The sequence below is a fragment of the Mustela putorius genome, unplaced genomic scaffold, assembly GCF_011764305.1.
Source record: "Mustela putorius furo isolate JIRA1106 unplaced genomic scaffold, ASM1176430v1.1 tig00003972_pilon_pilon_pilon, whole genome shotgun sequence".
Taxonomy (NCBI): domain Eukaryota; kingdom Metazoa; phylum Chordata; class Mammalia; order Carnivora; family Mustelidae; genus Mustela; species Mustela putorius.
Window position 1 is genome coordinate 21,328,210 of NW_025422115.1, and position 11,146 is coordinate 21,339,355.

General features: G+C 53.9%; 1 protein-coding gene across 1 annotated transcript in view; it reads right to left on the bottom strand.

Moving 5' to 3' along the window:
* Positions 1 to 10,649, bottom strand: part of LOC123389304 (bone morphogenetic protein 7-like) — a 32,508-nt gene extending 21,859 nt beyond the window's left edge. The window contains exon 1 of the mRNA XM_045070638.1: positions 9,671 to 10,649. Coding sequence (XP_044926573.1) covers positions 9,671 to 10,088 — 418 coding nt within the window. The 5' untranslated portion in view covers positions 10,089 to 10,649. The remainder of the gene's footprint in view (positions 1 to 9,670) is intronic.
* Between the last annotated feature and the right edge of the window lie 497 nt (positions 10,650 to 11,146).

Here is an 11,146-nt window from a genome sequence, read left to right on the forward strand (position 1 = left end):
TCAAGTGCTCGGTGTGGGCTTAGGTGGCCTCAACACCTCTCTCCTGTGTGTCCCCCGCCCCATGCACATACTTCCATGGGGCCAGGAGGAAAGACTGTATGGCTTTACATTCAGCAAGAGCTGAATTCAAATGTCAACCCACCCCTTCCTAGCTAAGCAAGTTTTGGAGCCCCTTCTGTCTCCTCCCTAAAATGGGAATGAAACCACTTGCGTTGCAGACAGCTGAGAGAATTCAATGAGAAGCCCAATAAGGAGGGTATCGTAAATCCCCTGCTGCTACAAGAAGATCTCAACCCTCCACTTTATCACTCTGATTTATTCCAGCAATGCCTTTAGGTGATGAAGGACTCTGTGAATTCAGTCTCTAGAGTCAACCATGCGACATTCCACCCCAGTACAAATTGCCTCTGAGGCTCAGGAAGAAAAGGGAGCAGTCCCATTCAGGGCAAGACTTCACGCCACAGCAGTCACCTGCAGGACCCACAGAAACCCGGCCAGGACAAGCACCTCCCCAGCCAGGACCCCAGAGGCATCCTCTTTAATTCTCAGGGTCGGGAACCAGACTCTCAGGCTGAAGCACGCTTTTGCTGAAAGACAAGTCCCAAAGAAGCGAGTCATTTACAAGTGGGGATAGAGAGGCGTGGTTACCCTTGTTGAACCGTGTGAACACCTCAGTGATGCAGAAACTTCTAGAAACATTGGTCTCCAAAATGGGGTGCGAGCATTTGAGGGAGGCTAGAGGGGTCCGCTGGGAGATGGGGAAAATATTACAAGCACAATTAAGGAAATGTCAAGGACCGATGGCCAACGGGGAAGGTGGAAATGAGCAGCCGAGCTGCGTAACTGTGAATGAAACTGAAAAGAGAGGATCTTGTTGAGGCCAACAAGTTCCATGTTCTTCCTGGAGACGGCGGGCCCTGGGGCCATCTCCCGGGCTCCTTCTGGTGCTTAGCATTGTAGTTTCCCCGCCAACCTTCCTTCCGGTGTGACCCCGTGACTACCTCTGACCAATGAAATGGGAGCACAAGTGGGGCATTCCCCTCCAGGTGGAAATTTTAAAAGCCCAGGCACAATTCAGAGACTTTCCCTCTGACACAGTAACTGGTGACACTGGAGACAGGGTCATCCCCATCAGCCAGGGGACCTGAGCACCTCCCACCTGACCAAAGTGCAGAGCCCCTACCAACCAGGGATGGAGCCATAACTTCATACGAGAGAACCAACCTCTGTGGGTTTACCCCCTCCCCCGCCAAGATTGTGGGGGTTTCTGTTAACCACGTGAGGACTTCACTTAGTCCAAATAGACACATGAAGGATGAAAATAATCAAAATGCAGGACCAGACCTTTAGCTCGCTGATCCCCCATGGCTGAACCATGATTCTGAAAGACATTAAAGTCTATCGCATAACATTAATGAATTTGTGACAACAAAATGAAACATGTCTTGTTCATTAAAAGCGTCATGTCATACTAATTAGTAATGATCAATTAGTTGAAATGTGTATTAACGATTGTCAGAATCTTATATTGTTTTTATCTCCTCACATGTATATTTTAGTCTGTTTTTTAAGGTAAAAAAAAATATATATATATATGTACTAAAACAGTAGGATTTATTTCTATTTAGGGTGTGGACCAAGAGATTTACTGGTGGGGACATGAAATCAAAAAGTATTTAGAAGACGCTGCATTAGAACACCTTCAACTCACTCATGCACACGAGCAGCCCACATCCGAGCACTGTGCCATGAGTATTTGGCAACAATGGGATAACAAGAGTGTCTGAAAAAGTAGTCAAGAAAGGAGTCCTTTATCAAAGGCCAAACACAAGTCAGTGAGACCACACAGTCCCTCGCTGGCCTCGGTGGGCAAGGTTAAATCCCCGGGCAGATGGGCACTGGGACCACGATAGAACCAGTCAAAGCCGACCGTCATGCTAAGTGTTTACCATTTTTTTCTTTTTTCCAACTACATGAAAGCAAGAGAGAGGCCGGCCTTACAAGACAGTACAGGCCGAACTCGGAGGCTTAAAAACATGCAAGTCCTCAATTTTGGAAACACTGCAAGTTTTTATTCACGGCCAAATTTAATTAAGCCAGACAACAAAGGATTGGAACTTGAAAGCTACTCTGGGGAGATAAAGATGTGAAAGAACAACACGTGACCTCAAAGATGCAGGGAAACCTAATACTCACCGAGTCAGGTTTTTCAAACAGTACAGAAAGAGCTGAAGGGAATTTACGGGAAGCCTTGAGTGATTAAGCCCACCCCTCGTCTTGGGGCCCTGGAGACATTCTCTTTCGTGCCTGGGTCTCCAGAGGCTTCTCAACGTAGGGCATGGACACAGGGCTTTGTCGTGGCCCCATCCCAGCTGGGGGAGTGGGGGGCAGTCTTGCACCTGCTCCAATAAAGAGCGGCAAAGGCTGTGCTGTCCTGTTAATGAATGCTTTGGGCTTGTCACTCCCTTGAAGGCAAAGACAATTTGTACTTTGACCATCTTCCAGAAGGGGTGGGAAGAAATACTTCAATCATGTGCTTTTTTAAAAATTAAAACTTTTTATTTTGGAATAATTTTTGACTTAGAGAAAAGTTGCAAGGATAGTACAGAGAGTTCCTGGATACCCCTCACCGAGTCTCAGCTCGCCTCGGAATAGAATTTTTAGATAGCCATAGATGCTAAAAGCAAGAGAAAGAGTCCGCTTTATACTCTATTACTCTATCCTCAAATAAGTTGAGTCTTCTCAGTCAAACTTCAAGGACCTCTGAAAGAAGGAAATGTGTGTGTGCAAACACACACACACACACACACATGCCTTTGGGGGGCCATTTTCTAGACATCTTTAAAATAACATGGGTGGCTTCATCTCAATACTTTATGGTTAGGTATTTAAAAACTGATATTTGGGGCACCCAGGTGACTCAGTAGGTTGAGTCAGACTCCGGGTTTTGAATCGGGCTGTGATCTCAAGGTCCTGGGATCGAGCCCCTCATCGGGCTCTCTGCTCGGCGGGGAGCCTGCTTCCTCCTCTGTCTCCTCCTGCCTCTCCTCCTACTTGTGATCTCTCTCTCTCTGTCAAATTAGTAAATAAAATCTTTTTTAAAAAAAAACCCTAATATCTGGACTGATACAGCAAAGCAATTAGTGATGCGGTCACCACCATAAAACAGGAGCCACTGTCTATTGTGCTCCTACTGTGTGTGAGCAAACATGATACAATTTTTTTGTCTTTATGAGGCTCCACGAAGGAGGGAATTATTATCCACCTTTATAAAAAGAGGAGACCCACTCAGAGATGTTAAGAAACTGGTTCAAGGTGACACAGCTAATAGGCACCCACAGTGGAAACAGACACATGGGTTTAAGCTGTGTCAAAAGAGAACCGCTGTGGATGCTGGTCCATTTTCCCTCGCCAAGTCACACCCTCAGCTGTCACCGAGAACTTCCGTTACACGGCGGTGAAGCCCCCAACCCCCCACTCCATATATCACCCAGAATTAGCTGCAAAGTGTCAGGAAACTTGGCCAGGCAGCCCCAAGCATCAGCGAGGGCTGGAAGCCTTCACTGTGAAGCCCTTTATAGAAAGCCGCAGTTGGCAGCCCCCTCTCCTGCATGGGAACAAATTAACATTGGCATTCCAAACACAGGAAAGGAAGGAAATTGGAAACACAGTTTATACTTGGCCAGCCCTTTGAAATACTGTACCATGCTACCGACATCAATTAATGGAAAGCAGGGTTGTGCTGAGAGGCTCTGGTTTGGAAATGCATTAACACACGTTAAACATGTTTGTACAGGAACCGGATTATAAGCACCCTGGCTCCAAAACAATAAAGCAATTACCCTAAAACTGGGGCTCTCCGAGTTGTCATTAATTCAATCCACTCCACACGGATCAGCAAAGGCTTTGCGCAGCTCCCAACAATGCCTTCTGCCACAAATGTTGAAAGGACACATCGCACATGCTTCTCGGAGCTGCTCACAAGTGTCAAACTTCATGCGCCCCTCATATCCCCCCAAATCATAAACACTCCCCTGGGGGTTGGGGGGCAGAATGCACAGCGGCAGCACCGTTGCTGGTCCCAACTGGGACGCTGGGTTCGCACGGTCTCTCGTTGGGGAAGGTTAACTGCAAAATATCTGTTCCATATTAAGAAATACCAAGTCACATTTTGGTCAAATAGTATTTTGTCAAATGCCGGTCCCTGCAAAACGCGGATCTCAACTGCAGCTGAACACATAGCTAATACCAAACGGTTCACAACGGTTCACATAATGGCCCTCGTCAGACACGGGATGGTTTGCAGCGCAAAGACCCCCCCCCCCCCTTCCTCTATAAACTGTTTCAGGAATTGGAAAGAAAACATCTGAAGCTCTGGAATAAAGCACTATGCCTTGAGCTGCCCGGTACAAAAGACCCAGCATGCTGGGCGCGAGGACTGGAAACGACCAAAAAGGCAAGTGCCCGCCTAACGATTTTGTAAGAATGCTTCGGAGGGAAGCTTGGAGAAGATGTGGATGAATCCCAACGTTTCTGGCTCGCAATGCAAGAATCGGCTCGTTGCTTAGAAGCCCAGCCCCGCTAAGGCACCTCGCCCACGGATGTGCCCACCTGCGCGCACGCGCGAGGCCCCCGGGGCCCCAGGGACCCGCATTCCTGGAGCTCCCGCCCCTGCTCCCGCGCCCCCGGGACGTCACCCCACAACGCCACGCTGCTCTGGGATCCATCCAGTCCGAGCAGTTCCGGCGTGTGGAGCTAAATGTGTTATCATTTTCACCACAAATTAACAGTTTCTATGTAAATATTGGTATTTCCTCACCCCATGAAGGCGAGAGGAGGCAAAATGGCACCGGCGCATTTGATTCAAACTAATTAAAAGCAGAGGGTCGTGCAACTCAATATATTGATTTTACCAGTGGGACTTAAGTCTTTTATAATAAGTGTACACAGCTGCGGCGCTCTCCCACCACCCCGTTTTAGAGGCTAATCCTCGCATTCCTTCTGACAATGACATGACAGGTCCCACACATCCCCGCCTGTGCCCTAACCCCGGAGACACTGCCAGCGCGCATGACGGCGAAGCGTCGCAGCAGCCTGCCAGAAACACTGTGTCGACAGCCCCCAGCTAGGTCTGAAGAGTGATGGCCAAAAAATTAACACGGCCAGCCCTTCGGGCTCTCCAGGCTACATGTTCATCCCGCAAAACGGAGGGGCAGGCCGCGGAGGGTGGGGACTGGGGAAGGGTTAGGACACGCCGATTCTTGCAAGAGGCCAAAGATGACCTTACCCAACAGGGAAAAAAAGATATTAAAGCGATAGCGGTGATCAATCAAGTTAGATGGGACTCTCCCCGGAATGAAGTCATCACTCGCCTCTGAGTGCAGCAGGCATGTGACATTCGCTCATATCGCAGGCATCCCGGCGGTCAGGGGATGGGACACCAGCTGTGTTTATCTCGCCGAGGTTTGATAGCCCTACTAGGCGATGAAAGGGCCCGGACCGCGGCTCGTTTCTCTCTGGGCATTCACAGAATTGTCCCTTTACTGCCCAGAAATCGAGCTTTACCTGGGCCACCTCCCTTACACCTCGGGTAGACCGCTCCACAACCGAATGAGAGCCCTTGGAATAAAAACCAAAAATAGCCCCATAGGCTGGCATCCAGGGCTCGGCCTCAACCTGCTTCGATTCCAGAAGGGAAGTACAAAGAAGATCAACAAAGTTCAAATCTGGGTCAGATATATCCTTGGGAAAAGGCGGGGTCCAGGGGGAGGGGGTGTGTGGAGAAGATCTTTGATTTAAGAACCAGGAAAATGAGGTTTGAAAGAAGTGATTTTGAAAGGGTTGCTAAAAACACAGCTGTTGGGGCTCTCTTCGCTGGAGCGTAGGCACTCTGCAGCAAGCAAGCAAGCAGGGGAAGCCTGTGTGACATCTGTATTAACCTCTGGCTGCTTACCAGTGAGGGCCGTTGCTCCAAGTGCTGGAATGTGGAACAGCCCCTTCCAAATTTTAACACAAGCCAGGTTACAGCTGCAAATGCCTGTGGCCCCGTGCTCCTTTCACGAAGCACTCCCTGAAGGAAATTTTTAAACTGTAACAGAATCTTTTTCTAATACTCTACAGTGGTAGGGCCTGTTCTTAAGGGGCAAGAGGAGAGATCTTCATGCCAAACACTTGTCAACAAAACGGACAGCCAGACAGTCTAAAGCAAAAACTACACAGCCTTCTCCCTGCTCCCCAGCTACGTTAACAAAAGCCACTTTTATACACGGAGTCTGATAATGACTGGTTTCCAACTTTTTTTTTTTTTTAATTGAACTTCGAAGATTAAAACAAATTTGGTTCTTTCATAACCTGGGCCAGAGAGGAACACGCGTCAACACACCCCGAATGCCAGCCGGCTGCTTTTTGAAGATTCCAAAAAAGAGCTGCTGGCTTTCTCCAGAGGGGGGAAAAGTGGTAGGGGGCTCTGGCGGATTCGGTCTGCAGAACTCACATTGCCTGGGGACAATTTCAGAGGGGGTAGCCTGTTTCGAATTCCAAAATTAAGTCCACACAGAAGAGTCGGGGGCTTGTTAATCCAAAGCAGTTTGCAAATCTCGCCATTGAACCGAAGGGGCCCCGGCTCAGATGATGTGGGTCCCCCTCCGTAACTCAGCTAGCGTCAACACAGGGCTTCATCGGACAGGCTGGTCTTTGTCAGAAGCTGGGGCATCTGGTTTTGTCCTCCTCTAGCTCCCTCTCTAGTTTAGATCCCACTCAGCCTGGCAGAAAGCTTGAATTCCAAGGAGAACGACTTAGAGGAACAAAAACCAGTTTGGCTGCAGACAGAAGAAAGAATCAACGCACCAGGTCTGCAAAAGCCTTCAGGATCTGGTCAGAGGTCCCCCAAGCATGGCAGGACAGCATCGGTGTGCAATGGAGGGAGGAGGGGGGGCAGTGGAGAGAGCCAGCAGCCCCCCACTAAGTCGCCCCAGGGCCCCTGCGAGGGTTACCAAGTGATGATCTGATAGGGACGAATGACATTTTCTTATAATTGGATAAAGTGTGAGACTAAATGCACTTTTAGAAAACTTTGTATGTTACAGATCAATTATGATTTGCAACCCAAGGAAAAACAGTGTGCTTCCTCAGCAAACTTCGCTTCCTTGGTCTTCCTTGGTCTCCTACACACTCCCCTCCACCCCCACTGCCACCCCCACCCCAGGCCCCTCCTATGAAGAAACTCCCCAGCCCTGGACAGAATGGAGGGGACAGGCAGTTTACTCCTCCCGCACTTGTGCTGAGCAGAAATGAAAGGCCCCCCCTTAAAGGATCTGCAGGCAGAGTCTTGCCAAACGGCAGGCCAGGTCTTCCCCCAACTAATTACCTCGAGTTTTAGGGACGGCGAGGGAAAGAAAACAAGGTCAGCGCGCTCTGTTAAAAGCCACTGCGCCATCTAATTTGGAGTGATGTTCCAGAAAGCAAGACCTGAGAAAGTCAGGACTGTCCCACAAAGCCCAAAGCCAGCCGAACTGATTAAGAGGCTCAGACAAGCTGGTCTTTGTCCTTTCAAGATGAAAGAAACGGGGGTAACGGGTTGAAAGGTGTGTGCACAGCCGAAGGAGGAGAACCACCCAGCTGTGGCCTTCCCAAACAAGTCCCGGCTTGCTCCCACCATCAAGGGGGAGCCAACAGCGCTGCCCCAAGGTTCCCAGAGGTACCCAGTCAGCAACCTTCCTTCTCCTGCTCTGGGCTGGGGGTGGGGCGCTGGCAGGGGGAGGAAGTCCTGACCACATTGCTGGTCCATAGAAGCAGGGTGCTTTTCTGCCCTGGGTTAGCAGAAGCCAGGCCTTACCAATGCCTTTTTAATGACCCCAGCCTGTCTCTGAAGGCCACCACTGGGACCTACTGCATTCACTAGGAGTCACGGGTACCCAAAAGAACAGAAGATACCATAAATCCCTCAGCAGAGAAAGGGCCTGGGGTGGGCGGCTGGTGGGGGGGGGGGGAAACCATGGGCTTCAGGACAGCTACAGAGCCCTGCTTTAATTTACACACACACATACACATAGATACACAGATACAGATTTGGAATTTTTCTTCAGTTTCTGGTATAGGTCATAAATACACATTGTGAAAAAAAAAAATCACAGACAAAAGTGCAAACCATGAAAAATCAGAAATCAGACCCCAGCTCCCACTCCCAAGCCCCAGCCCCAGTCAAATCTATTTCCAGTTCACGGTGCCTTCTTCCAGTGGGAACAGATCATCTGCAAGCACATACATAACCTCCCGGATCTGCACCTTGCTTTTTTCCACCTCATACATCTTAGAGATTGTTCTAAATCGGGACACACGGCGCTGCCTCCTTCTAGCTGGCTGCTTAGTGTAATTTAAACTTTCTTGAAGTTATTTTGGCATCTAACCCTCCCACCCCCTGCTCTCTGAAACCCGTTGCACTATTTGATTCTTGGCTATTATTAAGGGCAGACAATGGCGACCCGGGCACCAGCGGGCCTTATCTGGGGCTGGAAGCCTTGGGATTGATCCCTGGCTTACCAGCGCCCCCACCCACGCCCTAAGCCCCCCAGCTGGGGGCTTCAATATCCTGGCGCTGTTAACGCGGCGCCCATGGGCGTGAGTTTGCTGTCTCGACTCCGTTCGGATTTTCGCAGCAAGTTACACACGTAGAATGAAATGGGCTCAGGAAACAGCGCTATCGGGGCGTGTTATCTCGGAAACCAAATATTTGACCATCAGTCCTACAGCGCGCTGCCGGGGGTTAGTTAGAGCAAGTGTGGTGAATGTGCGTGCGCGGAGGGAGGAGGAGCCACCGCGCCCCCGCTGTAGCGCCAGCCCCAGGTCCCCGGGACCCTTGTGGCTCGGGGAGTGAGCCAGGTTCCCCCCATCCGCCCCCGGCAGAGTCTGCTCCGGGATCCCGCGCCACTCCATTGCCGAAAACCGTGGTTTGCGCGCCACACGTGATAAACGCTGAAAATGGATTCTGCCCGCCTGGGACCTATCATTAAATATTTAAAATAGAAAACTCCCAATGGCACCGTTTCTTCCCCAGCCCCAGCCAGGAGAGCTGAGAGCCGGAGGTTGGGGGGTGGGGGCAGGAGGGCGCCCGGTCGCAAGGAGAGGGGCCCGGAGACACTGACGGCGCGCGGCACGCTAAGGCGGGCGCACCGCGAGGGGACAGGTAGGGCTGGCCCGGGCGGGGAAGGGGGCGCGACGCCTGCGAAGCCAGGTCCAGACAGGGCTGAGAGGGGCCCCGAAAGGGCGGGAAGGCAGCTTCGCCCAGCAGGGCCCTTTCAATCCAGGTAGCAGGGGCCGCGCGGGCCCGGCACAGCTCACATGACCCAGCCCCGCGCTTTGAACTGAGCCGCGGCCGGCCCGGCGCCTCCAGCCCCAGAGGTGCGGCCGCCGACTTAACCCGGAGGGGGCTTCGGATCAGCCCTTTCCTCCGTGGAACTCCCACAGGCCAAACGAGCCCGGCTCGCCCTACCTGGGGCGCGCTCAGCTTGGGGTCCCCTGGGGCTTGGGAGTAGGACACCCTTGGCCAGGCACTGCGGTTTTGCAAACGGCCCCGGAGTGTAAAGATGGGCGGGCTGGATGTAAGAAGCGGCCCCCTCCCGGTCCCGAAGCGCCTCCTGACCGAGGCGCTCCCCGCCCTCCTGCCCTCACTCACCGAGGTTGACGAAGCTCATGACCATGTCGGCGTCGGTGAGGAAGTGGCTATCTTGCAGGCTGGCCAGAGGGGGGCCCTGGGTACTGAAGACGGCCTTGTACGGGTAGGAGAAGCCCTGGCCGTCGGGCCCGCCGCCCTCCTCCACCGCCATGGCATTGTACAGGTCCAGCATGAACATGGGCGCCGAGTTGTGCTTGCCCTGGAGGTGGGGGCGCGGGCGATGGGGCAAGCCCAAGATAGAGAGGATCTCGCGCTGCATCTCCCGCCGCTCCTGGCTGCGGAGGCGCCGGTGGATGAAGCTCGAGTGCACCTCGTTGTCCAGGCTGAAGTCGGCCAAGGCGGAGCGCAGCAGGAACAGGGGCGCCCAGAGCGCCACGAAGCCGTGGGGCGCCGCGGCGCGCAGCGAGCGCACGTGCATCGCGCCGGCTCTACGCGCGACCCGGGCTCCGGGCACCCGGCAGCGGGCCCCGCGCCGCCCCAGGTGGCGGAGGCGGGCAGGCGGCCGTCCACGCCGCTCGGTCACTTGCTGCAGACGGGCCCCGCTGCGCCCGCGCCAGACATGGCCCCTCCCCGGCCGGCTGCGCTCTGCCCGGACCCCCGCCCCCTGCTCGGCGATAGCCCCGGGGCCCCTCGCCCGGCAGTGGCCCGGGCGCACCGCGGGGCTTAGAAACCGGCTGGAGCGAGCGAGCGAGTGAGCGAGCAAGGAGGCGGGCGCGGGTGGGAGGAGCAGCCAGCAAACCTAGGAGCCGGGAGAGCGAGCGCCGGGGAGGCAGCGAGGCGGTAGGCTAGCGAGCGCTCCTTCCTCCCGCTCCGCTCGCGCTCTCGCCCTCGGGCGGCGACGACCCACTCTCTTCCGAACTCCCGCGCGGAAAGCAGGGGCCCCGAGTCGCTCTCCCAGCCGCGCGCGCCCCTGATCGCACGACAGGCCGCCTCCGAAGCACCAGGCTGGTACGCGCTGGGGCCTGGGAGGAGGAGGAGGAGGACGGGCTTCCAGGGGCCCCTCCCGAGCCCGCGGCCTCCCACCTGCCCTCGGCCCCGCCCTCCCCCCGGCTGCGCCCAATGGGTTCATTCATTCCTCCTAGTGCGCTCCACAAATATTTACCGAGTGCCCACAGGGTGCCCAGCGCCGGGCTGAACACCGCGGGGATGCGGAGGGAGGAATCCGAGCCCGCCCGACCCTCTCGGGACTCATCGTCGGGACGGGGAGGAGGCCTGAGTGGTACCCGTGGGATTCGTTTCTGGCCGAGGGAAAGAAGCTGAAGGAGTGCGGAGGCAGGGCAGCAATCGGAGAAGGCTTCCCGGAGGAGGTGACCCCAAGTCCCTCTCCTCCCTTTGCACCACTACCGCTCCATTTACTGCAAACACGCGGACCCCTCCGCGCCTCCCAGAACTTACCGCTAGCTTGTCTTTGCACTTGCCTTTCGTTCTGCCCGGAATTCTATCCCTTCCACTTAACCCCTCCCGCCTCCACCTGCG